The sequence below is a fragment of the Mchenga conophoros genome, linkage group LG13 (assembly GCF_057382185.1).
Source record: "Mchenga conophoros isolate Kocher_MC1m ecotype Shallow Benthic linkage group LG13, M_conophoros_male_GT1.1, whole genome shotgun sequence".
Classification (NCBI taxonomy): domain Eukaryota; kingdom Metazoa; phylum Chordata; class Actinopteri; order Cichliformes; family Cichlidae; genus Mchenga; species Mchenga conophoros.
Window position 1 is genome coordinate 20,679,332 of NC_140538.1, and position 16,005 is coordinate 20,695,336.

Genomic DNA, 16,005 nt, shown 5'->3' on the forward strand with positions numbered 1-16,005 from the left:
ACATGCAGAACACTTGATCCCTGCTCACAGTGTTTCAGCTCTTTACAGAGGGGTTTGTGGCCCTGCTTGAAGTATTGTCCGTGAAAAGCGGGAAAAATAATAATTAATGCTCATATTTTTATTTGTCATGTTGATCATGCTGAATGACACCTTTAAAAATTATATACATTTTTGTAATAAATTTTAAAAATTTAAACAGTTTTTGTTGAAATCAGTCTAAATAGATACAAGATAAATAGTAGTTAATAGTTATTTATATGTGTATAATTTTTTTGTTTTTTCACGTCCTTGGCAGAGACTGTTTAAATAGGGAGGCGCCATTTTTCGCATAAACTATAATACGTTACCATGGTGAAAGCAAAAAAAATAAAATAAAATAAATTGCTGCGGTAATATATTTGACGTGTCGGATAATGGCGCTTCTGTCAAATTTCAAATGTTTGAAATAAATCCCGCAAATTCTCCTTTCTAACTCCGCCAGCTGATTCCCAGTGAGGGAAGCGTTTCTATGGACGGACTACTTGAATGCAGTGGTTATGCTCATGCCCGGATACGTAGACGGTGACTTCATACTCATTTTTCAGTGCACGTCCAGTGGCCGTCGCTTCTCTATTTGAATGGATTTATAAGCTGCCATCTACGTGTTCGCGCTGATTTACACAGACATGTAAGGAAACGTGAAGATTATCGATTCTTTCCGACGGACTGTTGCGTTAAGGTGAGCTGCTAAAATACATTTTTCCTTCTTTGTTTCCGAAGCAGCGGTGCGTTCACTATCGCACTGCCTTAAAAATGATGAAGATGGGCTGTATGAAATAATGAGGATCGCACGATCTAGTACAGGTAGTGTGCTATATTTTCTAAGCAATAGTGAATCCTGGATTGTGCAGCCCGTTAAAGCCTTAAAACCAACATTCGTTTTGATATTCAGAGATTTTTCTTTCTTTTTTATTAAGCAGACGCTGCTGTGTGTGTGAGAGAGAGAGAGTTAAAGGGGGATGATGGGGAGGTAAGGTAATTGGCCAAATGCAGTGGTGCATAGCCTATTATACCCGTGTCTAACGTTTCTGATCAAATTGTAAGTTATCCATCCATTTCTCCTCATTATCATTATAACTGTATTGAAGACCAGCCCATAGAGCTGATTGTATTTATATTCTTTGTCGTTTTCTACCAAGGTGGCAGCAATGGTGGAAGCATGTGCTCCTTCCTCTTAGAGGAATAATACTGAAATTGATGAATGTGGAGTCGCTCTAAATCATCAGAGTACAATGAACACCACTCTTACACCCTCGGACCTGGTGGATGTGCCAAGACTGCAGACCTTCAATGGCACCCTGGGTAACCAGACCCCCTCGGGCTGGGCCGTGATCCACACTGCTACCTTGACTTTTTGTTCCCTCCTCCTCATCTTTATCTTCTTCCTGGGCTCTTATGGGAATCTTGTGGTGTTCCTGTCTTTTTTCGACCCGGCGTTTCGCAAGTTCCGCACCAACTTTGACTTCATGATCCTCAACCTGTCCTTCTGTGACTTGTTCATTTGTTGCGTGACCGCTCCCATGTTTGCGCTGGTGCTCTTCCTGGATGCAGGCGGAGGGGATGGCGTGTCAAAGAGTTTCTGCTTCGCCTTCCACTTGACCAGTTCGGGTTTCATCATCATGTCCCTGGAGACGGTGGCTGTCATTGCTTTGCACAGACTCCGCATGGTTTTGGGACAGCAGCCCAACCGCACTGCTTCCTTCCCCTGCACGCTGGCCCTGACCGCCTTGCTGTGGACATCCAGCTTCACATTGGCTGCTCTCCTCACCATGCGTGCATATCCACGCAAAGATGGACCCTGCTTGCCCCACTTTGGCCTGGGGAGTGGGCAGGCCAGGGTTGTGTTGTACGTCTACCTGGCAGTTTTTGCCTTTTGTGTTGCTGTGGTGTCTGTGTCGTATCTGATGATTGCTCAGACCCTGAGGAAGAACGCACAAGTAAGGAAATGCCCAGTCATCACTGTAGATGCCACCTGCCCTCCACCCCCACCACCTCTCATTGCAGCAGGCTTTGAAAGCATGCAGTGTGCCGTTCAAGGCCCCTCTCTGTACCGTAACCAGACTTACAACAAACTGCAGAATGTACAAACGCACGCCTATACCAACAGGACAAACCAGCCGGTGGTTCCAGGGGCCGCCCAAGGAGCCACCTGCTGTCAGCTGGTCTCCACAGTCAACTTAGCCACAGCCAAAGACTCCAAGGCAGTTGTCACCTGTGTAGTTATAGTATTCTCTGTGTTACTCTGTTGTCTGCCGATGGGAGTTTCACTGGCACAGGATGTTTTGTCACCAGAAAGCAGCTTTGCACATTACCAGTTCGAACTGTGTGGCTTTGTGCTCATTTTTCTCAAATCAGGCATCAATCCATTTGTGTACTCGCGCAACAGTGCAGGCCTCCGCCGCCGCGTACTGTGCTGCATTCAGTGGGCCGCACTTGGATTTCTGTGCTGCAAGCAAAAGACACGCCTGCACGCAATGGGGAAGGGGAGCCTGGAAGTCAATCGCAATAAATCCTCCCATCACGAGACCAACTCGGCCTACGTGCTGTCACCTAAGCCACAGAAGAGGCTGGTAGACCAGGCTTGTGGACCCAGTCATTCCCGGGATTGCGCTGGCAGTCCCAGGGCGACAGGTACACGCAAACCTCGCCTCCCGAGCACCTCTACACCCATCAACACCCGGATTGAGCCGTACTACAGTATATACAACAGCAGTCCCTCAGCAGGGCCCAGCTCCCCCACCAGCCTACAGCCTATCAGCTCTCAGACATTTGCCTTTGCCAAGTCCTATGTAGCCATGCACTACCACACTCACCAAGATGCTCTGCAGGACTTTGAAAGCACCTCAGTGCACCAGATTCCCGTGCCCTCGGTATAGTCAAAGAACAGAAAGCTTTGGACAATCTCTCCATGACGTTAAATCCAATGTGAATCAAAGGAGGAACGTGTAAACAGGCTATTTTTATGTCTTTGGACTCAGTATTAACATTTTGTTCTCTCCTACAGTAGAAAGATGTTGCGATTTTTGTGACTGGAGAAATGACAAGAACCAGAATTACAGTATAAACTTTGCCTTTGAAACTGAAATGAGAAACAGATTTAGAATAAAAGTTTATGTTCCAGCAAGTTATTTATTGATATTGAATTGATTTATTGAGGTTTTCACTGAACCCAAAGTCACCAGTTGCTAGTTTCAATCCCAGTTCCTCTCTGGCTGGAGATAGGAGTGAAACCAGCTTCTTCAGCATCAGGCCACTATGAAACCCCATACGGCTGTCAGTGGTACGTGGTTGCACCTGGATAGACTCTCTTCTCAAGAGAAAAAAAGAGTCTGAGCCTCATACATTAAAAAAACAAAAAAACCCCACAATAAATAACTGGCAAGTACAAATGTAATGTCTGTGAGATCTACACCTGTTACTGTGCTGTTACTACACATACACATAGCATCAGCGCCCTCTGGCGGCCGAATAAATAAAACACTAAATTCTACACTTAACTTACTTGATCAGGGGTGTCAAACCTCAGGCCCAGGGCCTGGAATCAGCGTGCTAAAGACTCCAATCCAGCCCCACTGGACAGATTTGAAAAAATGTAGAGAAAGGCACAAGTTTTGGGGCTTTTAGCTGTTTTTTCACAAGTTTAACAGCTTCATTTTTACTGATTTAAAAACCTCCCATATAACCACTCAAGCTACACCAAACAAATTCGGTTATTAAAAAATAAATGACAGAAAACTTCCTGCGGTTTTCATTATCTACTATAAAAATGTGTTATACACAGGATACATTGCGTATCAATTGGTCAGATGGATGCATTTCTTCTGTAGTTGAACACATTTATGCACAAGCCATTCAATTACTACAGTAGAATTTCTTTATCAAGTAGAAAAAACTGACACTTTCTGTTGAAGTTGCACTTTATTTTTATATTTAGATACCTTGAGGATTAAATGTGGTCTTGAAATGGTCCAACCCACTTAAAATCAAAGCGGGCAGTTTGAGTTAGATATCCCTGAACTACATATTTCCCTAATGTCTTAAATCTACTCTTTTCTGTGGTAATGGAAAACTAAAATAAGGTTTCATGTTTTGATTTTTTTAATTTTTTGCTGTAAATGCATTGGTTTTTATTCCAGAGATACAGCAGTAGTCGGATCCCAGTGTGCATCTTCATAAAACCACAAAACGAACCTTTTAAATGAACCTGCACACACTCTGTACATCCTACAACCTTACACTCACTTTTATTGTTATTCCACAGCAATCTCTAATGCATAAGTTACACTCACACAGCACACAGTCTCCCTGCTGTGAAGCATTTTCAGATGTTTTTCATATCTACAAGTACAAAAGTGCCACAGTCAAGCAGCTAATCAATCCATATCTCTCACTCACACACTCACACACACACACACACACACACACACACCAAAACCACTTTGAATATTGTTAATTCCCCTGATGATTCGTCACTCCTTTTCTTGCAATCAATCATCACAAAGTGAAGCACAGATATGAAGTTCAAGCAATAACTCCACTGCCTGAATTTGATTTAAGTTAGAGTCGGGCTGATGTAGCGTCACCCATCGCACAGGTCATGGGAGTGTGGGCGGGGCCTGTTCTCCCTGGGCTACATGAGGTCCAGCCTCAGGATTGAGTTTATTCTCAGTTTTGGCTTGTAGCGCAGTCTTAAGGGCATCTTGCTTACTAAGTGTCCTCGTTCTTTATGTCCTCCGTGCACCGCTGCTGTTCCAGTAAAACTCCGCCAGTTTAACTGGAGAGTGACAGAAGCCCATAGTCATCAGCAGTGTCAAGAATCCTGCATATGACCGGTGACTCAACCTACAGAAAAAAAAGCCATCTTCAATATGGTGCCTTTCATTTAGGATGATATGCCTGCACAATGCCAGTATAGTTAGATAATTAAATCAGTGTTTAGATCAGTGTCATTTCCTTTGTCAAATCTACAGGAAGTACTGCAAATATTTGCAAATATCTAGGCATGTTTATAATAATTCCTAATTAAACCAAAAGTTATATATTTTAACTTGTCACAGAGAAAAGGCATGAAGGGAACAAAATAACACCAAGATTGGCTCATGTATATCAAATTTATCCATGCAGTTAAACAATCTGCAGTTTCTTCTTTATATTTATCCCTAAAACTGATATAAATGTGTTTTACAAAGGACTAAACCTTCACATAAGATTCATAATGTTACTAAGCAAATTCTACTGTTTTTTTTTTTTGCCACTCAGGAGTGAAACATAAACTTACCCCAAGGACATACTGACAAGTCTGAGGCTCCAGCATATAGACAGTGACAGCATGGGGAGACTCAGACTCCTTACATCTGACAGCGAGAAGAGAAATGATATGAGTGAATCAAAATGGGAAACACTGACAACTTAGTCTTACTCATCCGTGGACTCAGGCTGATGTGCTCCACTCTTCATCCCCTAGTTCTAGGTAACTGTTCACTCACTTGAGCTTGACGATGACCTGTCTGGGCTTCCCTGTCAGGTCACACACATCACCGTGGCCATAGAAGTGGGAAACCAACCTATTGTGGAGTAAAGGGGAAAAGAAAAAGTAGTGGGTGGATATTTTTGTATCCCGTTTACAGCGATTAGTGTTCAAAAATCTGAAAGGCCTACTTGACTTTCTGCACTCCGTCCTCTCTGAGCTGGAGGGATCGGGCGACGTTCTTCTTGGCCCAGTCGAGGTGTTCATCTGCATTCCAGTTCCCCACCACTACAATGTTCTTCCCTTGCTCTTTATCCTACAACACAAAGAAAAGATAATCTGGCTGATACAGAAAATACTCTCGCTTACTGCTTTATAGCCAGCGTACAATCTAAAAAGGTACTAGAAGTGCATTTGATTATTTACTTTTTCCAAGTTTGAATTCACTCGCTTACCTCATGGTACTGATGGACGTGCCTTCCGTAACAGAATTCATATTTCCACCATCCTACACCCTGAAACGCACATGTTAAGATGATTAGTGTTCCCTGAGCAGGTTACGTATCAGTGCTCAGCTTCCAACACATAAATGCGCCTCACCCCGTGCAGACAGTACGAGCCACTCAGGAACTCCTTAATTAGCTGTTCGTCTGTCAAGCGAGAGATGTGCGTGGTACCAACAGTGACCTGAGACTGCCCTCCGACGGTCATGGGTTTGTGGGTGGAGGTGAAGGCTTCTTCTCTCACTGCTGACGTCTCCTCCTATGATATACCACAAATGTAAATAAGCCACGTTTCGTGTGCTCAGGTGATCACCGTTTATCTTTGCACGTCTTACCTCTCTGGGCTCAGATGTGGCACCGAAAGGTGGTTTAAGCTGCTCCTCTTGTTCTTTGTCCAACTGGGCGAGCCGCTGAGGCCGCAGAGGGGAGCCCGCCAGAGCCTGGCAGAAGATGGCGTTCACCGGGGAGGATTTGAACCTGCGAACAAGTGACGTGAGCAGGTGAATTTTATAGTATTTAATGGGAAATATATGAAAAATAAAAAGTCTCAGTTTGAGTTTTTCCTTTAAAATGTTGTCTTTATACAACTTTCAGTTAAATATAAGGTTAAAATGATCTGCAAATCATTGCAGTCTGCTTTAAAAGACAAGCGACACCTTACTGTTTTACAGCAGCCAAAAACAGGCTTTAACTAAACAGCTCAGTGCCCCCATAGTTAACACATTCACCTAAACTGCTAAACATCTGCAGTTAAAGACCGAGAGGAGAAACAAATCCCGGGGGACGTTGCATCAAAACAGCATCTGTTGCAAGAATTTTGCATGATATTTAAAACATGCGGATCCATCAGCAGCCAAATAAAAGGCTATAACAAAACAGCTCTTCTTTTGTTTTGTGTGCCATTAAAGCATTTTTCTATTTGCTGGTGCTTTCTTAATTTGCAGCGAGTTTGACCTCTCAGGGCCACCGTCTAAATATAATAAGACAAACTAACAAACAAACTAAATACAGGTGTCGCACTCTATTAAAGTGTAACCATCTTAACAGATCTTACCTGTATTTTGGGTGTGCACAAAGCAGAGGCGTCAGCACCACCACCTCATATTCGCAGGTGGTGACCTCAGCGACAGACAAGATCTCGTGCTTGGCCTCCGGATGGCAGACGTACAGCACGGCTGTGGAACGAGGCTGGTCCTGTTTCAGCAAACACGGAGTCCCGTTTCCCATCGCCACTGAGTAGTAGGGAGTCAGCTGACCTTCAATGTTCTTAGTGGGCACCTGACGTTAGAAAAAGGGGAAGGCAACAGGAAAGATATGTGAGACTGAAAAACTAGACTGGCAGATTTGCTTGGTTACTCAGTAGAATACTTGCTTTGGTTTCGGACGGTTTGACGCCGTCTGTCTTCTCAGCTTGATCTGAAAAAAAAAGAAAAAAAAAAAGAAAGGCCAAATATGATTAACGTTCAATTTAAAAAAAAAAAAAAAAAAAAAAAAGCAGTGTAAGATATACATATATATAGAAACTTACCTGTCTCTGTTGATTGGCTCTTTTGAGCCATATTTCCCAAGAAGTACTCTTGTACACTGATCTTCTGTGGAAACATGCAAGCTTAGCGAACCGTAACGAGTGCACATTTTCCATTCCAGTCTAAAAATATTTCAAATAACTCAAAGCACTGACCTGAGAAGTCTCCTTCTCTTCATGGTACTGCCTTACATGTTTTCCATGGCATACTTCGTACGTCCAGTACGACTCAATCTACATTGGTATAAATATATGCTCAGCAATACACTCAAACAACATGATTTTTGTCATGCTCTGCTACTATAGTGTGACTGTGACTTTAAACTGCATGCAGTTTCAGTCTCTGTGTGGAGGAATATGAGATGAAAAAGGAAAAGTCTCACCCTGTAGGAGCAGCTGCTTCGTTTGAATAGCGACTCGAGCAGTTCACCTGGACTGGGCCCGCCGTACTCCTTTTCATCATCCTGCAGCACCAAACAAATGCAACAAGAGTGATGAGAGACAAGAGATAACACATGCTTTTTTTTAACTCTAGGAAAGGAGGGAAACTGAAACCTTTATTAACGGCTTATTTAGCATTTTGTAACTGATGTTTTAGCATACCCTCCTATTAGGTTGTATTGGTCTTCATTCAAGGCAGAATTACAGACACAAATATTTCAGCAACCTTTTATCGCTTAACACAGCTCTATAGTGCTTCTTCTATGAGGGTTGCTGTGTCACGGCACAGTTACATAGTCTCTGGTTTCGAATATAAAAAGATAAAACAGTCAGTGCTTTCCACATAAACCCTTAGAATCAGATGGTTTTTTGGCACAATGCTTTTAGTATGTTTAATGAAACCACGCAAAATTTTGTCTTCACACCATGAAGATTTTCTGCGTCACAGGCTCTCAAGATACAAAGGGGTCGGTGGACAAGCTGCACTTTTTATTGCCTTTTTTCCCCCCTTCAAGATTTTTTGAGCCCTTATTATTGAGTAAGTACCACAGTGAGTTCTTTTCGTTCAGCACAAACTTTCCCAGAGGCAGCAGTGAGAATCGGTAACACAGGATATGTCACAGTTTTTGTCGTTTGCACCAACGTGACAACAATGACGCAGAGTAACAGGAGCAAGCTCTCGCACCTCGGATGTTTTGCCTGTTTTATGATAATTTACTACAGATAAATATAAAAAAAATCTATTAGCAAACAATGCTGTTCACATGTTGTATGTAACAGTTTGGACATATCACATTGATCAAACAACTTCAGGTCCTGAAGAATTCTGTGGAATGACTCACACTTTTTAACGCAACTGTATCACAATTTATCTTTTTTCCTCACATCTGCAGGCAGGTTATAATCACCTGTGCAGAAACAACACAAAATTGCTCCGTGCCTAGCTCTGCTAGTGCAAACTAGTTCAGTGGCAAGCTCTCATAACTCTTTAGATAAACAGCTGTGCCATTCCCAGAAAGTGTTAGGAGTGCTCACCTCCTCTCCAGCCGTCAGTGAAGGGAGGAGACATTTGTACTTCTCCTTCTCTGTTGTGGTCAAGATGACAAAGTCTTCCTCACTGTAAAGTGCACCTGAAGTTGGCTGCGGGCGGGAGATAAACATCTGTTACTTCAACTCAGGTCTTGTGTGACAGAAAGAGAAAGAAGTCTAAAACAAAGTGACATTTACGTCTCCCGATCCCGTTAGGGCAGATTCGTTTCTTTAGTGACACTAAAAGAGGAGACATACCAGCGTAAATTCAGCGCCAGGCCAGGTGATTTTGAAAGGGATTTCGTCTGTGAATGAGGGATAGCCTCCTCTGTTGGCTGAAACGCCGCTGCAGACCTCCAGCAGCCCCCCGACTAACGCCAACAGCAGCACAGCCATCATCTCTCCTTCCCCGGCTGCTGAGCTCCTACAGCCCGCTCTTCATGTACGGAGAAAATGGATTAAAAGCTGCTACAAAGGTTGAGGAAGTCTATTTAACAGACCTAAGATATAACACGACTGTGAAAGACGGATGTCAATACGGTTAAAAAAATACACAGGAAGTAAACTGCCACGTCGTGTTCCGGCTGCGCTTTGGGGTGAAAAAGAAGCAGCGCCACCTGGCTGCGATACTTGGCATGGGCACACAGCTAGATCCAAATGACAGCAGAGATGTTCATTTCTCTTTCTTATTCAACAGCGAGTAGCACTTTATAATATAGAGCAACAATCCAACAGTTTATTATTATTATTATTATTATTATTATTGATATTTTACAGGAAAGGAGACACAAATAATACTGTAATCAGCTTTAAATAGTTCACAAGTAAATGTAAATACTGCGTACTTACAGTAGGAAAACACTATTCTTTAGACTAAAATACCTGAAGTTTCACACTACTTCAAATTACACAGTTATGTACTGCTTATGTATTACTTAAGAGTACTTACAATATAATTTGTGTAACTTTGCATGTAAAATACCCAGAAACTATTCACTGCTTAAAATTACTTGGACTATAATTACTTTTTCACTCTTGCAAAAACCTTAACTGTTACTTCCATCTTCTAGCATTTCACCAGGGAAGCATTTGTAGGTAAACATAATTACAATGTAATTTTAGGTACATTGAAATTACATTCTTAGTCATGTGTCATATTATAAAATGCTACTCAACAGTTATATTAGGCTTTTGTTTTTTATGATCCCACTTTCTATCCCAAGACCATAACAAAACTTCAAATATAATTAAGCCCTGATAAAATATTTTCATATCCCAGTCTATTATGCACACTAAAATGAAAGTCAAGTCAAGTTTAATGCCAAACATTTGTAACCAGGCTATAACAATTGCAATAATGTCTCTAAACTCTTCTCATTAGTGAGGTAGTGTAAATTAATCTTCCACTTGACGTGAAACAAGGCTTATATAGTGACTACATAGTCATTGTAAAAGATAACGTTATGCGGCGTAGCATGAGCCCAAATACATTTTATTTGTAATTTTATTGAAGATTACAAATTATCACCAATACTTTTCAGTTTTGTAGTAATCACATGATTATTTTGCTGAACCTTAAATCAAAAATAATATAAATGGATGATAAGGCATTTATGAACAGTAAAACATATGATCTGAATCTGGTCTTTCACAAGAAGATGAAGTGGCTTCATGCAAGTATTTTTACTAACCATTAGCATGGATGATGTATACCTACGATGTGGTGAAAAAGTATTCGTGTTCTTCCTGATTTCTTTCTCTTTTTTGAGGAATATTTGTCACACTTACATGTTCCAGATCATCAAACTACTTTTGATATTGGGCAAAGATAATCAGAGTAAACACAAAATTCTGTTTTTAAATGTTGATTTTCATTTTTAAGGGAAAAAGCTATCCAAACCTGGCCCTGTGTAAACCTCTGGATGTTTCTTTAGATCGTGGGATGTTGTGTTGCTTTTTGAGATCTTTTAGCCTGCTTTAGTTTGTCAGACAGGTTGTACTGAAGTGATTTTGTGGTCCATTAGGTCTGGCAGTAATCAGGCTTCAGCGTGGCAGGTGAAATCAGCTTTCTAAAAAAATGTGGTTACAGTTAATTCACGATGTAAGAAGGGGTCATCCACATAAGGCCAGTAGGTTTGTAGGTCATTACATAAAAACTGCACTTTGTATTTACTTGGAATGTCTAATATTAGATTGATAGTTCGATATATGTAAGTATGGCAAATGCGCAAAAGAAGGGAGCAAATATACTTTTTTGCAGCACCGTAGATATATTTCCAAGGTTATGATGTGGACATGCCCAGTGCATCTCATTTACAAGCTGAGAATAAAAGCATCCGCATGTTGCGCAGTAATATTTTAAATATGTCACCCTGTCCTTCAAATTTGCCTGTGTTGTGAGAGATCACAGATCACCACAAGATAAACTCACTTTGTCTCACTGCTGCCTCCCGGTGGAAGATTTGGGAAATTTAATTTGCGTTTGTAAGGTCTCAATTATTTTTAATTGCGGCTCTATGCAGGACTGAAGATGAAAGCCAGTATGGAGATACCCACTGAAGAGTCAAATGTCGAGAAGCTCATTTACCGAGCCTTCCGCATATAGCATTTCAGTTCACTTATGGAAGCAATGACTGAAGCAGCTCTGTCCCAAAGTGCATTGTCCCATAATCCCCTGACGCTGTTGAGTCGGCATTGCTGCGTGTTGAACGACTATAAATAGTCTTCCTCCACTTGATCAGCCCCTAAAAAATGTCACAGTTCACAGGAAATTTAAAACATAGACCCTGAAAATGTGTGGCTGCTGCAATTCAGAGTCTGCCTGTAAATGCACATCGACTTGGACAGTGTTCATTTGAGACTGGCATGTTTTCACCTGTTGGTGGAGCTGTTGATGTGAGAATGCGCAGTGTGTGAGCCAGGAGAAAGGGACCAGATTATAACAGAGATTTCCAGACAAAGAGGGAGAGGATTAGGATATAGAGGAACAGGGAAGGATACACGCAAGAAAAACATGCCAGTGGATCATCCAGCTTCTGAAACCACTTTCCTCTGCTTGTATATATAGAGCTTATACTCTCAACTGTATATGAGTATAAGCCTCCTGTGTCCATACAGTATCCGTATGGAAATATTTATGAGCCTGCCTTCATAGATACATATAGAGAGTCTTCTTCACCATTTCTTCCTTGATAGTCAACACTAACAGACTTTGCAGGAGCCTGACTGATGGGAACTTAGCTGAACTCCCCACTTTGAAATGAGCATTTTCATTTATTTCACTGTCGTCTGTGGGGTGAACACGATTTGCATAGATCCCTTCCTTACACCCTCACCTTTTGCATAATTGATACAACTGTCATCTCTCGAACCATAATAACATCATTCCAAAGGGAGCAGAGAGAAATGAATCTTGGCATTTGAAGGTCTCGAGCAAAGATTAAGATATCTCCTGAGCTGTCACCTAAAAATATACATAGAATATGTCAGGAATCAAATCAATACTGGCACATTTGCTTGATTTTCCTAATGAAATTCAGTATTGATTTGCGTAAAGCGCACATGTTGAATTTCTTTGTAAGTTACTACTGCAGCGAGTGCTGCCATAGAAGCTTGAACAAAGGCATGTGTCGAAGTCTATGGAGTCTTTTTTTCTTAACTGAAATGGTGAAATGAAGTCACACACAATCATGTCCTCATCTGTAACACGATGTTTCCTAGCAACATGTGTCTACAGACCAGCGTGCACCTGTCCATGTTTAGATGATTTCTATCAACTGCTATCAACGTTACGAGAACGATTGAGGGAAATGCAGACACATCTTATGACCCGAGCGATAAATTCCACAAATCCCATCACGATAAAAATTTTTTCCATTTGGATCATAGAAGAAACTTCACATCCAATTTGGTCTCGGTGTAGCTGCGTTGCCCGACAGATACTCTTATAAAACAGTTATTACACCAAATATATTGAAATATGCCAATTCTGATGTGTTCACACTCAAAGCCTCAAGCCTTTAATATGAAAGTTGGGACAGTTTTTAGATCATAAGTCACGACGTATAGCTGTGGTATGTCTACTGCTACCTGTAAGTCTGCAACCAACATGATGACTTCTTTAAATTAGCTCTGACTTAGAAAGCACTAAATAAATATTAATGATAAACACTATACTGTTTTACAGAGAGTCTGGTCTTTCTTTACCAGAAACCATGGATTTATCCTGTGTTATTGGTAGTTATTGGTAGTGTAGTTTAGTGTTTTAATCCTTACTAAGTTAAGAATTGCTGTTGATAATTTGGTAGGATTTGACCAGACAGAGCTTACACCCCTGCTGTTTGGGCAGTTTTATTTTTCATGTGCTTTGCTCTCTGTTTCACCATGTTTTTATAAGCTCCTCCCCTAAAACAGAGGGGAGCAGAGTTGATTTATCAGCCAGCTTATGCAATATATTTAATGCTTTAAAAGCACTTCCCTTTCAGAGTCTGATTTCCTTACAGATACTGATAGCTGTGGTATGTTTAGTATTGATTGTGGTATTCATTAATCAATATCGTTTCTTTGGATTTTGTGGAGAATTTTTAAATGATGATAAACACTGTCAGTTCAAATTATCAGTTTGAAGACTCTTCAGTAAACTGGCAGGCCTGTTTACCAGTGTCAGGATTGTAGCGTCAGAACTCTTGATATTTACCCTAAAGCTGATGATTGAGGAAACTCTCCTAATTCTGTCAAATCTGCATGGACACACCTGTCACTCATTCACCTGTTGTGCTTCCATCAAACTAAAACACTGTGTAATAGGCTGAAGGAATCTTGTAAGGGGTTACTACTCAAATTCTGGAGAGGCAAAACAACAAGTCAGTGACACATGAAAGAGATGGATTTAAGCATGCCAGTGGATCAGAGTGCCGCTCTGCACCTCCCTGCAGAGAAGGTAATGAGAGAGTATTTTTGTTTGGATGGGTCTGGATGGGATCCAGATACTGACAGAGCTGGTCCTTGCTTATTTGTCTGAGACGGAGGATCAAATCCTACACGAGAAAAGGGAAAGAGCCCAGGATTGAAATGCATGCAGTATAAACCAATAATGACAGGATGCATATTTGTGTTACTGGACTGACCCAGTCCTTACGAGAATATAAACTTGGGCTTTGTTCTTTATTTTGACGTTCTATTTTGTATTTACGGGCTTTTCTTTCTCCCCGGCTGGCGGAAATCTCCAGAAGCGGCTCCATCATAACTAAAACACCCTATGCACCATGGCCATTCTCAAAAGGTGACCATGGATTTTTATGTTAATACCATTATAATACTTCATTGTCTGAGACTTTAAGCTGTTCGAAAGAGTCTCGCAATGCCACACTTGAATACAAAAGTCAGTGAAACCCCAGAAGTGTCCCTTTTGTCTACAAGCAAGAGCAGAAAGTGGGTTAGCTGCTTGAAAATGCATCCTAAGCAGTGCGCATAAGCTAGAAGAGCTTAGTGAAGCTAGGAAGACTTTGAGAGTGAAAGTCATTTGGTGTCTCTTCAGAGTTTGACAGGGAACAGCACAAAAACGGAGAGGTGTGGAACAGAGCTCTCGACTGACTGGATGGAGAGCAGAAACAGATTACATGGCTATTTGATCAATATCAGCACATCAGCTGCTAGGAATAATGTACAATGAGAGCAGTATTAGTAAGTGAGCATATGCTTAACAAGAGGAATCACAGCTATGACTTTAAACAGCATTTATTAAAATATTCTTAACACACATGCTGACAAAACTTTGTTGGCTCCAAGCAAATAACACTTGTGAAATACTGGATGGCAGATTCTGTATACTTTATTGATTCCTCTATATTAGCATATCTGGGAAAGATCACTTTAACAGTCCACAGCAACCCACATAAGCTATTTACAGAGCAAATAAATACATTGCTTTCCTAACACAGTTCTTTATCCCCCGCCGAAGTACAGTACGCGCTGCATTCACCAAGTCATTTATATTCACCCGGCTCTTGTGTAATTGATTCAAGCAAACGCCACACAATCCATCATCATTTGAATGCAGTCACAAGATTTCATTGGCACCAATTTGGACTGCAGATAGGTTTAATTGGCTGAGATATGTGAGAGATGATGGCTTCTTCCATATTATGTATGAGTTCACTACAGTCTACTGGCTTGGCTCAGGCAACTAAGTGAACTAAGCGAAAACAAGCAAAGGCAGCAATTTAATGCAAAGATTTGGAACGGTAGCTTTACACTTATATAAGATAACAAGGTCCTGAAAAAAGGCTCCAAAAGTAATAGATATTTATATTTCAGCAGCAAGTTTGCATACTTGGTCCTTGGTTAAAAAAACGTCCGTATGTAATATTGAGCACATGAGGCCACTCGCCTCTGTCAGTGTGCCCCAGGGTGGCTGTGGTTACAATGTAGCTTGCCATCACCAGTGTGTGAATGTGTGTGTGAATGGGTGGATGACTGGATATGTAAAGTGCTTTGGGGTCCTTAGGGACTAGTAAAGCGCTATATAAATACAGGCCATTTACCATTTACTTCAAGTAATACGCAGACATTCCTCTTTCTTACTCTTTAGTTAAGAGAACGCTAGCCACACTTAATGTTATGCATTTTCCAAATGATACAGGCATCAAGTCATTATTGCATTTAGTATGCAGAGCATTTTCCTCCACTACACTTAATGCTCATAGTCTTTCCATCTACTACCCCTGCAAATTAACTGGCTCACTATCTGATCCTAAACTGACATTTCTATTCTGCCAAATGAGAAGTGGAGAGTCAAGAATTTCCATAACGCATGTCATCATGTACAATTGTTATCCTATTAATTTTGGTGTATTCGCTGTTGCGAAAGGGCACTCTCGGAGTCTTGTAGTGTTTACAAGTTATTCATAGTCTTCTCCAAATGCTTTTAAATGTTTTGGCTTTCTTCTAAAGTTCCTGTCACTTGAATATGAAAACACAAAAACTATGTCTTCCAGGTTTTT

General features: G+C 41.1%; 2 protein-coding genes across 10 annotated transcripts; one reads left to right on the forward strand and one right to left on the reverse strand.

The window, feature by feature from the left end:
* Nucleotides 1–333: 333 nt before the first annotated feature.
* Nucleotides 334–3,535, forward strand: gpr75 (G protein-coupled receptor 75). 8 transcript variants are annotated; one of them, XM_085297140.1, is made up of 3 exons: nt 334–667; nt 760–843; nt 960–3,535. In XM_085297140.1, the coding sequence occupies exon 3, from the start codon at nt 1,272–1,274 to the stop codon at nt 2,913–2,915; it is 1,644 nt and encodes a 547-aa protein (XP_085153266.1). In that variant the 5' UTR covers nt 334–667; nt 760–843; nt 960–1,271; the 3' UTR covers nt 2,916–3,535. The 8 variants fall into 8 exon arrangements, with proteins under 8 accessions (XP_085153266.1, XP_085153265.1, XP_085153264.1 ...); XM_085297139.1 differs by having other exon boundaries at nt 763–843; nt 957–3,535; XM_085297138.1 differs by having other exon boundaries at nt 763–843.
* Nucleotides 3,536–4,261: 726 nt separating this feature from the next.
* Nucleotides 4,262–9,551, reverse strand: erlec1 (endoplasmic reticulum lectin 1). Of its 2 annotated transcripts, none has more exons than XM_085297143.1 (14): nt 9,263–9,551; nt 9,011–9,115; nt 7,918–7,998; nt 7,691–7,768; nt 7,538–7,598; nt 7,382–7,425; nt 7,064–7,287; nt 6,345–6,486; nt 6,107–6,268; nt 5,962–6,021; nt 5,698–5,822; nt 5,526–5,603; nt 5,318–5,393; nt 4,262–4,881 (listed from the first exon to the last, which is right to left on the reverse strand). In XM_085297143.1, the coding sequence occupies exons 1-14, from the start codon at nt 9,401–9,403 to the stop codon at nt 4,810–4,812; spliced, it is 1,449 nt and encodes a 482-aa protein (XP_085153269.1). In that variant the 5' UTR covers nt 9,404–9,551; the 3' UTR covers nt 4,262–4,809. The 2 variants fall into 2 exon arrangements, with proteins under 2 accessions (XP_085153269.1, XP_085153268.1); XM_085297142.1 differs by having other exon boundaries at nt 7,538–7,601.
* Nucleotides 9,552–16,005: the final 6,454 nt, after the last annotated feature.

Coding starts and splice junctions, on each gene's coding strand:
- gpr75 (XM_085297133.1), top strand. CDS start 1,272: ATGAACACCACTCTTACACCCTCGGACCTGGTGGATGTGCCAAGACTG.
- erlec1 (XM_085297142.1), bottom strand. CDS start 9,403: ATGATGGCTGTGCTGCTGTTGGCGTTAGTCGGGGGGCTGCTGGAGGTC. Junction 7,426..7,537: donor GAGCCAATCAACAGAGACAG/GTAAGTTTCTAT, acceptor TTTTTTTTTCAG/ATCAAGCTGAGAAGACAGAC. Junction 6,022..6,106: donor GCTCGTACTGTCTGCACGGG/GTGAGGCGCATT, acceptor TGTGCGTTTCAG/GGTGTAGGATGGTGGAAATA.